At 35.4% G+C, this 19923-nt stretch overlaps 1 protein-coding gene across 1 annotated transcript in view; it reads right to left on the reverse strand.

Annotated features, from left to right (window-relative positions):
- Window positions 1-329: 329 nt before the first annotated feature.
- LOC126882424 (uncharacterized) overlaps window positions 330-19923 on the reverse strand; it is a 32787-nt gene continuing 13193 nt past the window's right edge. The window contains exons 3-4 of the mRNA XM_050647375.1: window positions 15603-15694; window positions 330-923 (exon numbers count right to left, since the gene is read on the reverse strand). Coding sequence (XP_050503332.1) covers window positions 542-923; window positions 15603-15694 — 474 coding nt within the window. The 3' untranslated portion in view covers window positions 330-541. The remainder of the gene's footprint in view (window positions 924-15602; window positions 15695-19923) is intronic.

A 19923-nucleotide genomic window follows, 5' to 3' on the forward strand; every position in this document is an offset into this window, starting at 1 on the left:
CCTATCAGTAGACGTTGTCACGTTGGGTCATCTCCAACGTCAACATTGAACCAATAGCAATGTAGATATGCTGTAATACCGCCATCTTTGTTTTTGTCTTACCGTATTCGTTACCCCTCCCAGCAGGAGGGTTTCCAACGGGCCCTCTTCCGCCACGATTCGACCAATAGAAGAAAAGATATGACGTAATGCCCTTTTGGCATGCTCCGATGCGCACGCCACATACTGAGTTCAACCCCATTTTTCATCCCTTTCCAATGAGCCCTCTTCCGCCACGATTCGACCAATAGAAGAGAAGATATGACGTAATGCCCCTTTGGCATACTCCGATGCGCACGGCACATACTGCATTCAACCCCAAATTTCATCCCCTTTCCAACGAGCTCTCACACGTCATCCTACGTTAAGCCGTTTGGAATTTAAGACCGGGGTTGCGATTTAGGGGATAATCCAAGGGGGTGCGCTTTAAGGGATCGTCCAAGGGGTTGCGATTTAGGGGATGGTCCAGGAAATACATAGCCTATCAGGCCTATCTACTAAGCTAGTTTTTATTTTTAACAATTTGAAATTGTATCGCAAATTTCATTTTTTCTAATTCTAAGTTCTTAGCGTGCAGTTCGTTTAAATGTGAAATTTCTAAATTTTTCATTTCAAGCTTATGATCTTTCTTCTTTATCTCATTTTCTATATCCAGAAGTTTGGCTTTAAGCGTATTTATATCTGTTGAATAATTATTTTCATTCGCTGAAGATTCGGATGTGGCAGCTTCACAGTTATTTCTTTCTCGTGTTATATCCAACATTCTTTTGAGCCAAACATCTTCGTCTTCGTGAACTTCTTTGGTGATTTTATTTGTTGGTCCTTCGGCTTCCTCGGAATGAGGTCTCTTTAAATTTAGATGAGATTTGACCTCGTTTGAATGCCTATAAAATAAATAAATATATATACTTTGTAAAATACAAAAATGAGAAAATAGTTATATGATAAACAAGCTAAAAATGCATTATCATAATGAAAATTTTGTTTATATACGTATTTAAATTCATAATATGGAAAATTGCTATTACGAAAAGTTGTTTAGAATAATTAAAAATTATGTTTTAATGTGCAATTATATCATTCTAATTTAAATATTGTGAACTATAAAGATACTTTACTAGAAATTCATATTTTTTATATACCTCGTATAAAATTGATAAAATTTGATATGATGGTTGCATCATAAATCTTAGACCATGAAGAGCTTTTTATGAAGAATAACTTTTCTTCGCCAAATTAAAAATAAAAGAGTTATAAATGAAAATTATGTTGGTATCCATAATTTGAGAAAAATCTTCAAATATTTTTTTCCATTAGAAGGATGTAGTGGACAGTTCCACAGAGTAGTGGACGAAATAAATGAAGCATTTGAGCAAAAAAGTTACTGCACGACTGCTTTCTTAGATGTGAGTCAAGCTTTTGATAAGGTTTGGCATAATGGACTACTATTTAAATTAAAAAAATCACTCCCCCACACACTGTACATTATTATGGAATCCTACCTAAAAGAAAGATATTTTACTGTAAGGTATGGACAGACAACATCAGAAATCACATTGATAAAGGCAGGGGTACCACAGGGCAGTGTTCTTGGTCCACTTCTCTATCTTATGTACACAGCTGATCTTCCAGTAAGCAACCAAACAATCACAGCTTCCTTTGCAGATGATAAAGCGATAATGGTCAAACACAAAGACCCAGTCATAGCCGCAAGAATTCTCCAACAACATCTAGTGAAAATACAGGACTGGACAAGAAACTGGAGAATCAAAGTCAATGAAGTAAAATCAGTGCAGGTTACATTTACCAAATGCAGAGGTACAGTGCCACCTGTTACACTAAATGGACAAGATCTGCCTCAATCTGACAGCGTTAAGTATTTAGGGATGCACTTGGATAAAGGACTGACCTGGAGAAAGCACATTTTTAACAAACGAAAACAACTTGGCTTAAAACTCAGCAAATACTACTGGCTATTGGGAAGACAGTCAAAGCTTAGTTTAAAAAACAAATTATTGGTGTATAAAGTAGCCTTAAAACCAATATGGACGTATGGTGTACAACTATGGGGTACGGCTGCAAACTCAAACATAGAGATATTGGAACGCTTTCAGTCGAAGGTACTACGGACGATAACAAATGCACCTTGGTTTATACCTAACAGAGAAATCAGAGACGATCTTCAAGTAGCCACAGTAAAGGAGACAGTGAGTGAATACAGCAGCCGCTATTTGGTAAAATTAGAAAACCACCCTAATAATCTTGCACTAAACCTGCTGGATAATAGTGAGCAGACTCGGAGACTGAGGAGGCACAAACCACTGGAGCTACCACATAGGTTCTAAGCAGCAGTGAAGTGAAGTGTCGTGCAGTGCAGTGAACTACTTACCCTTTCAGGGCACAGTTAAATAATTTAAGAGGCTAGTGGAGTCTTTGTTATCGTTGGATAACAAATCCAAATTTATACTTACACCCCTTTGAACAAACAACTAACATGCTTATAATTTTTTTGTTTATTGATTGCATGTAGTGAATAACCTATAATAAAAAAAAATTAGAAGGATGTAATTTCATATATCAGAACATCATTTTTTATTCCAAACAACATTTCATAATAACAATTTTCAAATATTGTGAAATACATAAAGATACTTTTTACCGATGAAGTGTAGTAAAGTGTTTTGAATTGTCAACAATAGGGCAATCGATTGTCATTTGTTTCGAGCTTCTGTCATACAGTGGCGTGCGGTGACTTTTTCGGAAGGGGAAGCGATTCAATAAGGATATAAAAATATTTTCTTAAGGGTCGAGCCACTTCCCACCTGATAACACTCTGATGCGCTATAGAGGCTCTCTATCAGCAAAGTGCTTATGTGAGACGTCCTAGGTACAAGGACTTACACACTAAATCCTACCCCGATCAATGCGTAAGGCACTCTATTCCCGCTATTTCTAGTGACTAGTGACCTATCATTGATCTATATTACTAGCTCGGGCCTTGAGTCCTCGCGCCGGGCTTTGTTTCCTAAAGAAGAGTTCTATTTAAAAAAAAATATATTCCGAGGCATTTTCCACAACACACAACTTTCAACAATATGACACTTATTTATACTTGAGGTCTATTCTCCTATCAACTTCTGATAATTGTTGAATGCAGTCTTTTTCAATGGATAATAGGGCTAAATTTCGCTTGTTAAATTTCTTTTAAACTCTTAATTTGAAACTTTTAATGCATTTTAGAAATATTAAGATGCATAGAAATATTAAGATTATATATAATTCTACAAATTTTAAATCGTTAAAATTTTGATCGTTAGAATTCATTTGTTATAGAATATTATCAAAAGGTCTCTCTGTTGCCGACATTATCAATCTTCATTATTTTTCTTTCATGTTCAAACCCCATATTTTCAGTTTTATCCCAAATATTTTTAAACTGCTCTCGTTTTTTAATTATCGTATTAATAAAGTCATCAATTTGTCTTATACAAAATGCAATGTCATTTGACTTCATCTGTAAAATGTCAAATAAAAGATCAGTAAAAGGAAAAATATCTGCAAAAAATTTAAATCGAAATACATATTCTTTAAGCGAATGTACATGTACGTACCTAACCACCGCTGCAGCAGTAACAGTCGGAAGGCGCTAGGATGCGCTAGGACGATCGCTTCCAGAGTACCAAAATTCGCGCGAATAGTGGGTTGCGGTCATTAAACCCTGACCAATTTTTAAACCGGACAACTGCATGACAAGCGGCGATTTTGAGATGCGCTTCTGTCAGGAGTGGACCGAATATGTAGTTGAATTGTGTGCATATTGATTTCGTTCGTACGCGATTAATTTTTAATATTTTTCAATGCGTATGCCTAGGTAATAATATGTAGATTACTTGGATTAGGGAAAAAATTTTGTTATTAAATAGGTATTAATTAATAATAGATATATTTTCTTATATCGAAGTACCGCGCTGTAATGCTTGTTTGTAATTGGTCCAACCGTAGGCAAGTTTACTCCACTATTTTAAAATTTTGACACTAATGACATTTATCAAGTTTTGACACTTTTGGCATTTCATATGTTAATTCAGTTATTCATAAAAGCAGTTGTTTTTAGAACTCTTCAGCGACGTATTAATATAATATAATATTTATGGATTACCGTTGAGGGCCGACATGATCAACCAAAAAAGAAGAATTTTTCTAGTGATTTTCGTGAGTGTGAATCTGTCTTTTTATTTTATTCCTCCTGGTTAAAAAATAAACCATAGATGAAAATGGAACAGTATATTTATCATTAAAGGGGAGGCCGTATACTCGTACAAACCTTTTTAAAGTTATTAATACATTATTTCTTTCAAAATATACTCAAATTGTATTTTTTAACATCTTATTTACTTTATATAATAATTAAATTCACTATAAAATGGCATTTATATTTTATTAATAGCTGTCGTTGATTGTCGAGTCATTATAAAATATGGCAGTGTCCGTGTTTAAAAGATATTTCTGCTTTATACATACGGTGAGCCATATGGTTTGTTTTTCGTTGTTTTAAGGTGAAGGGATGATGGGCTTACTAGCCTGCCCACTTGAGATTGAAACGATAAGAATGTATTGCAGTTTTAAGGAATGTGTAGATATTGGATATTATGTTTTTAAGTCAGTCGAGTTTGTAACATTCTTCGGATAACATCCAAATAAAAACTTTATTTTAAGCTACACTTGCGTATTTTTAATAGGGGTAATTTTCTGTAAACGAAAGTTATTTTCTTTAATTTGATTTCGAACCAGGGATCTTTGCGTGAAGTAACTCGTGGACATCCCTACGTAACATTTTGGCGACCGCGATAAGGACTTAAATATATACGGGTGTGCTTAAAAGTTAGTTGTTTCCGCTTATTTAGTGTAAACTTTTTTCCGGCGAATAAATTCGTTTGTCGTGAGGCTCGGCCGAAGTTTTTACCCTTGTAAGCGAGAAATATGGCATTAGAATTAGAAACAAAACGCCGAACAGTGCTTCGTACTGTTTTTACGACAGCTGCTAATGTTTTGGACAATTTGTTATCTGAAACGGTGGACACTCGACCCTGGCAACAAACTAGTGTACAGTGGGAACTTTTACAAGTTAAGTACAATGAGCTTTGTGTCGTGGAAAGTGCGGTATTTGAAGCTATGGTCGAAAAGGCTTCCGAAGCAGAATTAATCAGTGAGATGGAGGCAAAGGATAGATACAGCACACGCTACTATGAACTGAAGTACAAATTTGAAGACAGACCCAGTTTAGTAAGTTCAGAGTCATCACTAAAAGGTAAGCGCAGTTTTAAATTACCTCCAATCGAATTCAAGAAATATTCTGGGGACTTGATAGATTGGCTTCCATTTTGGTCGCAGTTCAGAGTAGTGCATGATGATCCATCGATTGATTTAAACGACAAAATAGCTTATTTGAGACAAGCCACTGTAGACGGTAGTAAGGCCAGACGTTTAGTGGAGAGTTTTCCTGCAGTAGCCGATAATTACTCAAAAATTATAAAGAGTTTAAAGTCTAGGTTTGGCAGAGAGGATCTCCAGATTGAAGTATATATTAGGGAACTCTTAAAGTTAATTTTGAGTCGAGTTTCTAGTAGTTCTTGTAATGTTTCTGCACTATATGATATGATAGAGAGTCAACTTCGTTCACTTGAGACCTTAGGCATAACTGCTGACAAATATGCGGCAATATTGTATCCCCTTATTGAGTCATGTTTACCGGAGGATATGATCAGACTATGGCATAGATCTTCACAGTTTTTAAGGCCTTCTGGTTCCGTATCCATGCACAATGTCGAAGAATCTGCAGAAGTTTCAACTTTGGAGACAAGATTAAGTGGGCTAATGAGTTTTCTACAAAATGAAGTTCAAAATGAACAAAAAATTAATTTAGCAACGGAAGGTTTTGGTTTATCGACTGAAAATAAATATAAATCCAATAACCTGGTTGAAAAGAAGAATATAAAATCACCGAAGCAAGGAACTGATCAGCCATCAGCGACCGCCGCTGGGTTGGTAAATTATGAGGTTGACAGGTGTATTTTTTGCGAAGGACAGCATGACAGTATCAATTGTTTTAAAGCACAAAAATTGTCTATGGAACAGAAACGACGAACATTGTCAGAAAAGAAAGCCTGTTTTCGATGTTTGAAGGTGCGACATTCTTCGAAGAGATGTAGAGCACGTTTGAATTGTATTTTGTGTTGTAAATCCCATGTTGTTTTGATGTGTCCTGATTTACCTGTTAACAAAATTGATACATCGACCTCAAGTATTAGCCGCTCGGAAGAAAATAGGACTGAGGATCAGACGCTTGCGAATTTGAATAATACACAGGTTTTTTTACAAACTCTGCGAGTAAACATAAGAAGTGCACATGGTACTAAACAAGTAAGGGCAATTATTGACACTGGATCGCAGAGAACATATATTTTACAGCGTACCGCACAAGAAATGGGTTTTTCTGCTAAAGGAACGGAAAATATCGTACATACGTTATTTGGCGGTAAAAGTACTTCTGAACAACGACATAAATTATACAAGGTAACTGCGAGTGAAGGAGCTTACTCTTGTTCATTTGATGCCTTAGATCAACCAAAAATTTGTGCAGATGTCTCTCCTGTTTATCACGGCCCGTGGGTTGAGGAACTTAGTGACATGAATATTTCGCTCAGCGATGTCGGACATATAGCACCAATTGAGATTTTGTTAGGAGCTGATGTTGTAGGCAAATTGTATACAGGGAGGAAATATCAGTTACAGTGTGGTCTTGTAGCAGTTGAAACTTTGTTAGGTTGGACTCTTATGGGCAAGGTGCCGGCAGTTGCTTCTAATTTCAGCACATCTATGATGTTGATTTCGTTGTTTGTTGATAGTTCTTCTGTGGCGAAACTCTGGGAGCTTGATGTTATTGGGATAACCGATCCTGTAGAAAAATTGACACGAGAGGTGGCGGCCAAGGAGGCTAAGAATTTTTTCTATGAGACTATCCGATGTGACAACGAAGGTAGGTATGAGGTTATGTTACCTTGGTTGAACAAGCATCCTTTAATTTCAGATAATTTAGTTGTCGCTAGAAGAAGGTTAGATACTACTTTAAATAAGTTGAAAAAGTCCAATTTGTTTGAATCGTATAATTTAATATTCAATGAGTGGTTGAACGAGGGTGTGATCGAAATAGTAAATAATCCCGAAGAGAATAATTGTGTGCACTATTTGCCTCACAGGCCCGTTATTAAAAATACTAGCGAAACCACGAAAATTAGGCCAGTCTTTGATGCATCATCTCATGAACAGGGTCGCCCTTCTTTGAACCAGTGTTTAGAGGTAGGGCCTAATCTTATTGAACTTATTCCTTCTGTGTTATTACGGTTCAGACAACAAAAAATAGGTGTTGTGTCGGATATTCGAAAGGCTTTTCTTCAAATTTCTGTACATTCGAAGGACAGAGATTTTTTGAGGTTCCTATGGGTAAACAATGAAGGAAAGGAATTTGTATTTCGACATAGGAGAGTTGTTTTTGGAGTCAACTGTAGTCCATTTCTTCTGGGTGCTACTATAGAATTTCATTTGATAAAGGCGCTGGAGAAGTGTTGTAATGATATGCCGTACTCTAAATACAATTGAAAGGCTTATGATTGGGTTCTATGTAGATAATTGTGTGACTAGTGTTACTGATGAGAATGAGTTGAGAAAGTTCGTATCAGAAGCAACTGCCATCATGGAGGAAGCTAAGATGGATTTGAGAGGGTGGGAGTCTTCTGGTAGTACAAAAACAGTTGTCCCTGTTCTTGGTCTTCTCTGGGACTCCTCAAGAGACACACTAAAAATCAATGGTGAAATTTTTCAGGGAGTGGTCGGAAAAGAACCCATAACTAAGAGACTGATGCTTTCTGTAGCTCAGAGTATATTTGACCCTATTGGTTTTACCTGTCCAGTATCTCTGTTCCCTAAACTGTTGCTGCAGAAACTTTGGGAAAAGCGCCTGGGATGGGATGCACCAGTCGAGAATGACATGGCTGAGGAATTTTGTCAATGGGTTACTCATCTTCCTGAACTGTCGAGTATTGAGATTCCACGTTGGATCCAGGCTGGGCCCATTGAAGCTGACCATTGGAGTTTGCACACCTTTTCAGATGCAAGTAAGAAAGCTTATGCAGCCGTAGTGTTTTTGAGAGTTCTTCGGAATGATGGTGTTTCGATTTTTCTTATAGCAGCTAAGAGTCGTGTGGCTCCTTTGAAGAAGATTTCTATACCTAGATTGGAACTGTTGGCAGCCACTATTGGTGCTAGACTTTATCAGTCAGTCAAAAGACAATTTTCTCAGCATGTTGAGTCTTATTTTTGGAGTGATTCCACTACGGTTCTTTCTTGGATTCAACGTAAGGATGACTGGTCTGTTTTTGTTTTTAATAGAGTTCAGGAGATTAGAAATTTAGCCAATGCTGAGTGTTGGAAATATGTGCCTGGTTCTCTCAACCCTGCCGATCTTCCATCAAGAGGCTGTGGTGTTCGGCAATTGTTCGAATCTCGATGGTGGGAGGGCCCGGAATGGTTGTACAGAAACGAAAATTATTGGCCCCAACAAAAAGTAGAGGTTGATGAAGAAGAAGTCGGCACTGAGAAAAAGAAAAAAGCCATTTCGTCACTATTGAATATGACGTCCGACGATTGGCACCTGCGTTACTTTTCTCAGTACACAAAACTGTTAAGAATGATGGCTTGGACGCTACGATTTTGTTACAATACGAGAAATTCAAATGGAAAACTTACAGGCGAATTGGTCGCGGAGGAAATCGACAAAGCCGAAATGGTTGTGTTGAAGTTAGTGCAGAAAGAAGCGTTCGGTTCAGATACGAAACGAATTTCCTCGCTAAACACGTTTGTCGATGAATTTGGACTTATACGTTTAAAAACTCGCGTTACCGAGAGAATTGACACGGAAGATTTTCGTCTGCCTATCTTACTTCCGGGTGAACATTTTATAGTGCGCAAGTTGATTTTGAGCTTACACAAAAACTCTTGTCACGTTGGTACACAGGGACTGCTTAGTTTGCTCCGCGAAAAATATTGGACTTTAGGGGGTAGACGGATTGTGCGGTCCATTTTAAAAGAATGTGGTGTGTGCAAGAGACAAGATGGGAAATCGTTCGAAGTACAAACGCCTTCATTGCCGGCCGATAGAGTTCGAGATGCTGCAGTGTTTGAGATTTCCGGGGTGGACTTAGCTGGGCCTCTTTACTTGAAATCGGGCGAGAAGGCATGGATTTGTTTGTTCACTTGTGCCGTTTATCGCGCAGTTCATCTGGAACTCGTTACCTCCTTGTCAACAAATGCATTTATTCAAGCTTTCCGTCGCTTTGTTGCCAGGCGTGGACGCCCGAGAACGGTTTATAGTGACAATGGAACGAATTTTACGGGACTTGAGAACGCGCTTAAGCAATTGGACTGGAACATGATCGCGGAATATAGTTCTACACAACGTATTAAGTGGCGTTTCAACCCCCCTACAGCTGCATGGTGGGGTGGATTTTGGGAGCGATTAATAGGTATTGTGAAAGGACTTTTGCGAAAAGTTTTGGGTCGAGCGTCTCTCAATTATGAAGACTTATTGACATTGTTGTGTGATTGTGAGAGTATAGTCAACTCGCGGCCATTGACGTATATTTCGGATGATCCTACTGAGTTAGCCGCGTTGACGCCAGGTATGTTTTTACGTGAGCAAGTCAGTTACGAGTTGCCGGATTGTGATTTGCTAGAGCAGAATTCTCTCGCACGCAAAATACGCCGTTTGCAAGAGTTGAGAAGTCATTTGCGAAAAAGATTTCGTGCTGAATATCTGGCTCAACTCAAAGCGGGAACGAAGAAGACGAAAGTGTCTAAAGTGTCTATCGGGGATGTCGTTTTAGTAGGCAACGAAAACATCAAGCGTCTTCAGTGGCCTTTAGGAAAAGTTATTGAACTTTTACCCGGTAGAGATAATCAGGTGCGGTTAGTTCGTCTTGCGACAGCACAAGGCCAACTTCTGAGACCGTTGCAAAGGCTTTACCCAGTGGAAGTCGTGGAGGCAGTTACTGCTGGCGAGAATATCCAGGGCATTACCCTACGGGATGCGGCTCCAAAGACAGTGCCTCAAGAGAACGGTTGTCAGCTCCAGGCTGAGGAAGAATCAAGTGAAATAAGTGCGGGAGTGACAAAAAGCAGAGCACCCGATCTAAATGAAAGATGTACGCGAAGTGGCCGGGTAGTTAAAACTCCTGTAAGATTCAAGTGACATTTTCTTGACTTGATTTTTTCATGACTCTGTTTGTTTTTGATATATTTTACTTTTTACTTTATTTGATATTTTATTGTAATTTTTCGTGACTCTGTATTTTTTGAGAAATTTTGTCAAATTCCCCAAGGTGGGAGAATGTCGAGTCATTATAAAATATGGCAGTGTCCGTGTTTAAAAGATATTTCTGCTTTATACATACGGCGAGCCATATGGTTTGTTTTTCGTTGTTTTAAGGTGAAGGGATGATGGGCTTACTAGCCTGCCCACTTGAGATTGAAACGATAAGAATGTATTGCAGTTTTAAGGAATGTGTAGATATTGGATATTATGTTTTTAAGTCAGTCGAGTTTGTAACATTCTTCGGATAACATCCAAATAAAAACTTTATTTTAAGCTACACTTGCGTATTTTTAATAGGGGTAATTTTCTGTAAACGAAAGTTATTTTCTTTAATTTGATTTCGAACCAGGGATCTTTGCGTGAAGTAACTCGTGGACATCCCTACGTAACATTGATATTTTATTAATACTTCATTTAAAATTTAGTTTGATGTGCACGAAGTGTCAAACTTAAATGTAAATAACCTATGCTTTGCTTAACAAATTCAGATTAAAACTAGCCTACTTACTAGCAACGATTTCAGATGGCGTTTAGTGTGTCGGCAGAAAATGAAAGGATTGTGACGTCACATTTTAGATTTTGAGGTCGGTTATCTCGAAGATGGTTAGAGATATCGAAATGCCGTTTTCAGATTTGGATTCAGAAGACAAAACTACATAAGAACCCATCGGGAAATCGGCTCTAGGTATAGCAGAAGCGGCATCGCACGACCGAACAGACTTTGCGAATTTATAAACGAAAAGTTTTCGTTGAAAATTCAGCTAGAGAGATTAGCAAAATTACAAAACAGAATACCACAAGAATGGAGATCAAGCATTCTAATAGCCCTCTTCAAAAAGGGAGACAAATCTGACCCGGAGAATTGGTATCAATGGTATCAAACTATATGAGTGACGGTGAGACCTCGAACATTCCTCAAGGACTGTTGAAGCTCAACTTATTACAGATATCCAACACGAACCTGGTCGTCGACTGTAGCTACCGGTCTACTGGTATCAACGGTAAGCCCATGAGACTACAGACTGCGTAATAAGGAGGCGACAAGCGACAGTCCTCTGACTATAGCGCTCTCATAATTATGCAATTACCTGGGCCGCCTTCACTGGTGAAGTTTCCATTTATAAAATATTCACTTACTGCACTTCGCAGTGTACCGGGTGTCCCAATAAGAATGGCTCTCGGCTATATCTCAGGAACCGTTTATAGTAGAGCTTTGAAATAAAAAATTTTGTAACAAAAGTTGCCTCAGGAAAAGCCTGGAAATTATTTTCATAATTGTGGGACCACCGCTAGAGGGCGTAATTGAATATCAAAAATTAAAAAATCTAAATTTTACAAAATTTTCCTAATGAAGGGGCACTGGAAATCCGATCGTCGTATTCTTCATAAAATTCTACGCATATTTGATTTAACGAGTTTAGGTCTACCTTTGGAAATAAGAGGTGGGGGTGAGTGGGAACTTTGTTATGAAAAACTGGCTGTGAGTCCGGTTCTGCTTAATCAAATTTTGCAAACTTGGTCTTGTTGAAGATAGATCTTTTTCATCAATCTAAAAGTTATGATTTCGAACCAACTTACTGAGTAATATGCCAGCTAGAAGGCGTTATTTCCTTGGAAAATATTAAATACAAACATGCATTTTTAATACCATATTACAAAATTAGACAAAATTAGCAACAGAATAGCGAAAACCGCATGTTAATACCTTTTTTCTATCTCGAGATATCTTACAAAACGTGTAAATTTAAAAACATAACTGTTACTGTTACCGGTAAACGAAATAATTCATTAAAGGTAGTGTGCTATGGACACAACAAAGAAACATTTTCCAGCTGTCAACGTATATTAGGTCTTTTCAACGCTTCTCATTTGTTTCGAGCCTCGTTGATATCTCGTATATTAATATTATACACGGATTATACGGCATATTACAGAGGCTAGAAACAAATGAGAAGCGTTGAAAAGCCCTATTACAAAGAAATAAAAACAACTATTTAGTGATGACATAAACGTTCAAATTTTTGCCCATCATTTTCGTTGCAAACATTTACTCTTTCAAGAGTAGATTGAACAGCAGTCTCAATTTCTGCTCTCGATATGCTTTGAATGGCGTTTAGTATTCTCTGGATAATGTATTCTAGAGTAGTGTATGATGGGCAACAATTTGAATATTTAGGTCGTCACTAAGTAGTTCTTTTTGTTCTGTGTTATATTTAATTTTAATAGTATTGTTTCTCTTTATATTGTTGTTTTAATTAATTATATTTTTATACGTTGACATCTGGAAAATGTTATTTTGTTTTTTTCCACAGCACACTACTTTTCATTAACTTAGTTTACCGGTGATAGTAACAGTTATGTATAAAATTTACACGTTTCTCGAGATATCTTGAGATAGAAAAAAGGTATCGACATGCGGTTTTCGCTGTTCTATTGCTAATTTAATCTAATTCTATAAAGTATGTTTAAAAATGCATACTTGTATTTAATATTTTCCAAAGAAAACTAGATTTCTGAAAAAATTAAATAACGCCTCCCAGCTGGCTTATTACTTATTATAGGATGGTTCAAAATTATCACGCTTACATTGAAGAAAAAGATCTGTCTTCAACAAGTCCCAGTTTTCAAAATTTGATTTAGCAGAACCGGACTTACAGCCATTTCTTCATAACAAGGTTCCCACTCACCCCCACTCTTATTTGCAAAGGTAGAGTTAAACTTGTTAAATCAAATATGCGCAGAATTTGATGAAGAATACAATAATCGGATTTCCAGTGCCCCTTCATTAGGAAAATTTTGTAAAATTTAGATTTTTTTATTTTTGATATTCAATTACGCCCTATGAAAATAATTTCCAGGCTTTTCCTGAGGCAAATTTTGTTAAGAAATTTTTTATTTCAAAGCTCTACTATAAACGGTTCCTGAGATATGGCCGAGAGCCATTCTTATTGGGACACCCGGTACATACACGTCAACGTTTGTAAAGTGACTGAGACGACCACCGGCAAATTCATAGAGGTCTAAATTTCTAAATGCCATACAGAAGTAGGCAAATTTTACAACACGTTGCCAATTGGCATAAAACAATTATTTTTTGGAAGCGCTATAACAGACAATTTTTGTTTGCATTATAGTCCAGGAACCGAAGCTTTTCACCTCGCAATTTTTACAGAATGGATCGATTTGCTTGAAAATTTGAGAATAAGTAGTGGATAGTCCAAGGATCAAAATGTATATGATGCCGAAAGACGCTTTTACCATGGGGGTGGTTGACACCCAGTCTCGGGGGGTGGAAATTTTTTATTATATTTTGACCACAAAAGTTGATAAAAACATACATTCATTCAAAAAATGTTCTATAAATTTGTTTGATAAAATTGATAGTTTTCGATTTATTCGCTATCGAATGTGTTGTTTTATATCGAAAAAATCAATGTTTTTCGATATACCCATTATTATGATTCACTCAATTTTTGCCGTAGAAAAAAATTTTTTCAAACCAAGTTCTTGGAAATTAAATAACCTGCAATTTTATATTTAAACATTTTTTCATTGCTCTGATGCTAATCTTCCCATTCTGAAGAAAATGGCATTTTTTACCAAATTACAAAAATTCGTTATTTGCTTTTAACTCCAGTTTTTTTTTAAATCATCATTCTAAACCAGTCAAACTTCTAGAATATATTAATAATACATAAATAAAGAAGAATGGATAAGGCCAATGACTAAAAATACCGCTAACTTACATTATTATGCTTCCAATTGGATTTCTCCCTTTTTTTTTTCAAAAAAATATATTGGTTTTTTAACCGTAACTTTTTTATTTTTTATCTTAGAAAGTTTGGTAAAAAAGAATTTTGTAGGTTTTTACAAGACCTATAAGCCTATTAAGTTTAGATCTTTTTAAAATCCTCAGTCGCAAAAAGAAGTGACTTTGAAAAGGTTGGTTAAGGGGGTTTTTGCATGTTATTCCAAGTTTTAATTGTCAATAGCTCACTCAAATTTTGCCGTAGAATAATTTTTTGCAAACCAGGTTCTTGGGAATTAAATAAGCTACAATTTCATATCTTAACATTTTTTCGTATCTCTGATGCTAATCTTTCTATTCTGAAGAAAATGCCATTTTTTCCAAACTACAAAAATTCGTTATTCGCTTTTAACTCCATTTTTTTAAAAACTAATCATTCTAAGACGGTTAAACTTCTAGAACCTATCATTAATACATAAATAAAGAAGACCAAATAAGGTAAAAGACTAATTTTAATTAGGGTGGTGATTAGAGGGTTGCTTCCGATTACTTTTTCGCTGAAAAAAATAGGGACTGACATTCTTTTCATTATAAGTCACTTAATTTTTGAGCTAGGTTTTTTTTTATTTCTGGAGATAGATATTTTTAATACTTTAAATTAGTTTTAACAAGTTATCCTCGAAAAATGCATAGTTTTCCCGTCTTTTGACTTTGAAACTATAATATTTAGCATTTGACGAAGAAGAGCTAACATAATAAAGTATAGCTCGATTACTGTTAGTCTTAAAGAAAATAAAAAAACGGTTTTGTTTGTTTTTTTTAAAGGTTCATTTTTGTTTAGTAAAGTTGTTTTGATAAAACAAAAACTTTTGAAGTTATTAACAGAAAACTTATTAAAAACATTGATTTTTTCGATATAAAACTAACACTTTTGATAGCGAATAAATCGAAAACTATTAATTATATCAAAAAAATGTATAGAACGTTATTTGCTTAGAATTAATGTTTTTACCAACTTTTGTGGTCAAAATTTAATACAAATTTTCACCCCCGAGATGGGGTGGCAACCCCATCTGGTAAAAAGTATGTGTGGATGGTAAAAGCGCCTTTCGGCATCATATATATTTTGATCATTGGACTATCCACTACTTATTCTCAAATTTTCAAGCAAATCGATCCATTCTGTAAAAATTGAGAGGTTTTGTCATATTTTAAGCTTCATTACTTGGACTATTAGTTGTTTTAGTTCAAAGAAGACGGCATGAAATTACTAAGCATAAACTACAATTTATCGAATGATTCGATTTTTTTGTTCGCAAGTGTAGTTAAAAACAAGAAGACTAAGAATTAAGGTTACCAATCAATTTCGGTTAACATAATATAACTTACTCTAAGGATGCTATATCCTCAAATCTGGTAGGGTGTTCTTGACCTTCGGCAAGGGCTAAACTTTCTAGGAGTCCCGTGGCATATACTTTAGCCTACAATTTAAATAAGTGGTTAAATCTATCAGGAACATAATAGTATTGTTTAAAAAAGAAAAGTTGGTTAACGCAATGAATAAATTTGTTTGATTCTAATTATTGTTCAAATATTCAATTTTCATATCCAATATTAAACAATATATTTTATATATATCACCCTGTATATCATAGTAAAGCAATTTGTTATTATATTAAAACACGTGTAAAAAACAAAACAAAAAAATGAATTTATTTTAAATATTAACATTAATCATTTTATTTGTAAAATGTATACACTATGTGTTCTTGATAAACATTAAGTAGGTATAATATATTTATAATATTTATTAACATAGTATGTACATTAGCTGTAATAAATAGGTAAAATAAGAAGTAAAAAATTGTAATATGATTATAATAACCATGCTTCACTAATTGGCAATATCTTTAATACATTTACTTTTGGTTGAGACTGGCTGAATGACTATTGGGACCGTGCAAGTTCGGCAAAGCGACCTCTATTTCTACGCTTTGTACTTTTATTCGCACTTTTAATTATATTGGCCAATTATATTAGTCCTGGTTGCTGGATAATTGTCAAGACCATAGTCCAAAAAAATAATAAGAAGAAAAAATAAGATGCAGGTTATGTTTAGCAAACGTAAACAATTGTATGTAGTAAATAAAATCAGTTATTAAAATGCAGTACTGCAAGCAAAATACAATTAATTAAATTTACCTTTATATAATAATTGCATATCATATCAATATTGTGGAGCAATATATAATTTATCTGCGTCAATGACAGAAGGTATGAAATATACGTCAATTTGACAATTTCAATTGACAATATGAATTATTTAAGATAGTTGCAATATTTCTCCGCGACTCGCGCACGGTCGTTTCTCGTTTCCCTTTCCAAGTACTTGCACACCGCGAATAGTCCAAGCAAAAAAAAACACGTGTGGCCTGCTAATTTAGTTAACTATTGCAAATCATAAACAATATGTTTGGCTATGGCACATTAATTTTGATGATTAAATAAAAATCGTTTGCTTGTTATGCGCGTGGGCCCTGACCCAATTACATATTGCCGCAAAGAAAGAACATTCATTTAAATCATTCCTTCGATTAACTTCAAAGGGGCAAGATGTAGTCTCGAACACGATTATCAGTTTATCATTCATCCATGTAAGACAGTAAGAGCACGTAGATTAGTAATTTGTATAGCTCCTGGGTTTTAAGTGTCGTTAATAAATAAAGTTCTTTCATTTTTAATCTGGTGTTTCACTACCGGCGATAGAAGTTTGAACTAAGCCGAGTTTATTCACTAATTGAGACAGTCACTAGACGTTTAACTATTTTGATTGGGAAATAAGTCACAATTACATTGAAACAATAAAAAAAACTAAGTTTTCAATCTAATAGCACATAAAACAACATCCAAAAATGTTACCCTACATCCTACCAGATTGAAAACAATGGGAACCTTCTCTGGTAACACCTCCGAGGCTTCTACAATTTGCATGCCATAACGGATGCTGAGACTAAGGAAGATGAAGTAATTTTACAATTTATAATTCACGTCCCATCTGCTCAGCGCGGTAAAGTTCCAACGATAATGGTTCCCTTTGTACTCCAATCAGAGTAATTATGTAAATCAAAAATGAATAACCATTTTCAATTTCGTTGCAACACGAAACTACAGCCGCATCATTATTTCAGTTAAATCAGAGAGTGCAGCCGTTTTTTGATTTACATGTTTACTCTGATTGGAGTACGAAGGGAACTATTCTCGTTGGAACTTTACCGCGCAGATGGGACGTGAATTATAAATTGTAAAATTCCCTCATCTTCCTTAGTCTCAGCATCCGTTCATCATCATCATCAATGGCGCTACAACTCTTCGTGAGTCTTTGCCGCGTTTACTATTGCCTTCCATGTTTGTCGGTCCTGTGGCACTAATTCCCATTGTCGCACTCCCATTTTCTCTAGATCTTCTTTGACTGCATCTTTCCACCTTTTTCTAGGCGCCCTACAGACCTTCTTCCATCTGGCCTTTCCCAGAACACATTGTTTATAAGGCGATTGTCGTTACTGCGTATCACATGCCCTGCCCATCTGAGTCTATTAGCCTTTATATATCTCACTAGATTTTTTTTCCGAATAGAGACTCTAGCTTGTTATTGTATCTGCGCCTCCATTGGTTTGTCACGCTGTCTCTGCAAGGGCCATATAGCATTCGAAGGATTTTACGTTCCCACATCAGCAATTTATTTACTTCTCTTTTTGTTAGCGTCCATGTTTCGCTTCCATACGCGACTGCTGGTCGTATTATGGTCTTATATTTCTGTATTTTTGCACCTCGTGAAAGAAGTTTTGACTTCATTAGATGTTTCACTGCAAAGAAATTTGTCGTCATTTGTGATTATTGCTCCTAGATATTTAAATTCTTTAACCACTTCGAAGTTATGATCGTTTATATAGTAATATTTTGCCTTATTCGCCGTCGTTCTTGTTTTGAGACGACCATGTATTTTGTTTTGTCTTCATTTATTTTTAGACCGATGTTTAATGCAGCTTCTTCAAAGCTCGAGAAAATATTCTTAATTTTTAACGTTGATTGTGCTACTGCGTCTACGTCATCGGCAAAGGCGAGTATGATTTTTGCTCCCCGAGCAGTTATGTATGGTTTGAGTTTTGAATACATTTTTCGCATGACATATTCTAAGGCCAGGTTAAACAACAATGGGGACAACGGATCTCCCTGTCTTAGTCCAGAATTTACGCAGAAAGCATTTGATATTTCCCCCCCTATTCTAACTTGTGCAAAGGAGTTACTTACACACATTTGTGTTACCGCAGCTAGTTTCTTTGGTACGCCAAGCTCGATCATTGCCTTCCATAATATTGCACGATTAATTGAATCATAAGCCTGTTTGAAGTCTATAAAGATCTGATGAACGTCCCGATTATATTCCCAATACTTCTCAAGCATTTGTCTTATTGTAAATATTTGATCAACAGTCAGCATCCGTTATAGTGCAGTCACTGAAGATGGATATGAGCTATTACCTCCGACTTCGTTGAACCTCCATCGATTTGCATGAAAATTGGTGAGTGGTTAGAGGATATCTCAAGGAACAAAGGTGACATGGTGCCAACTTGCGCTTTAACCCTGGGGGTGGATGCCACCTCTCCTCGGGGGTGAAAATTATTTTATTAAAAATAACCCCATAATTCGATAGAGGGACAAATTATAAGCAAAATTTGTTATATAAAGTTATTAAAATAAATCAAAACTTTTTGATTTATTAAAGATCAAAGATTTTATTTTTCGTGAGAAATATGCATGTTTTTAACCGATTTTTTATAAATAACTCAAACACTATAAGTTTTTACAAAAAAGTTATTATTATCAAAATTGAGGCTAATAAAAAATCAAATAAACTCCTTACTAGAAAAACCTTTCTATGTTAACTAAAAGTAAGTTATAGGTAATTGAATGTATATTTCTTTCGTCGAGTACCCAAATCTAAGTATTCAAGCTTAAATACCGGCAAAACGATGCATTTTATAACATAAACTTATTAAACATTTGTCAAAGTTCATAAAAATATTTATCAAATACCTACGCCCTCGAAGAAGTTGATAGCATTAAATTTATGCACCAAAAATGTCTCAAAATGTATCTTTTAAAATTTTTTCCAAAAAATGTTATTGTTTTTTTGTAAATAACTCCGTTAATTTTTAAGAGATCAGGTTCACCTAAAAACGAATTAAAAGCTGATTCGAAGAGCTATTAAAAAATGTCGAAATTAGTCTTTTAAACCTTTCACTTTTTTAACAATAAAAGGTTAAATGGCCCCGGTTACATGGTTCCCGCAGCAAAATTGAAATTTTAAACGTTTCTATCTCGGTTATTTTTTACTCTACGGAAACAGTAAAATGGGTAAAGTATTTGGAACGGAAGAAACTAAAATTTTGTTATATATAATTTTTTCCGTATATTGTGTATTTTTGGAGTTATTATCAAAAGAACATGAAAAGTACGATAATTTTAAAAATTCTGATTTTTTTAAATTGTATCTTTTTTTCAAAAATATGCATTTTAAACCGGTGAAAATTGTTGAAATCATTAACTATGTTAACCTAAAGAAATTTTTGTGAGGATTACTACAAATTTTAATTTTTGTGGAAATGGCTTATGTTTTATTTTTCACTTTTTCCTAAAAAATCGAAAGGGT

This window comes from Diabrotica virgifera, chromosome 3 (genome assembly GCF_917563875.1).
Source record: "Diabrotica virgifera virgifera chromosome 3, PGI_DIABVI_V3a".
Classification (NCBI taxonomy): Eukaryota; Metazoa; Arthropoda; class Insecta; order Coleoptera; family Chrysomelidae; genus Diabrotica; species Diabrotica virgifera.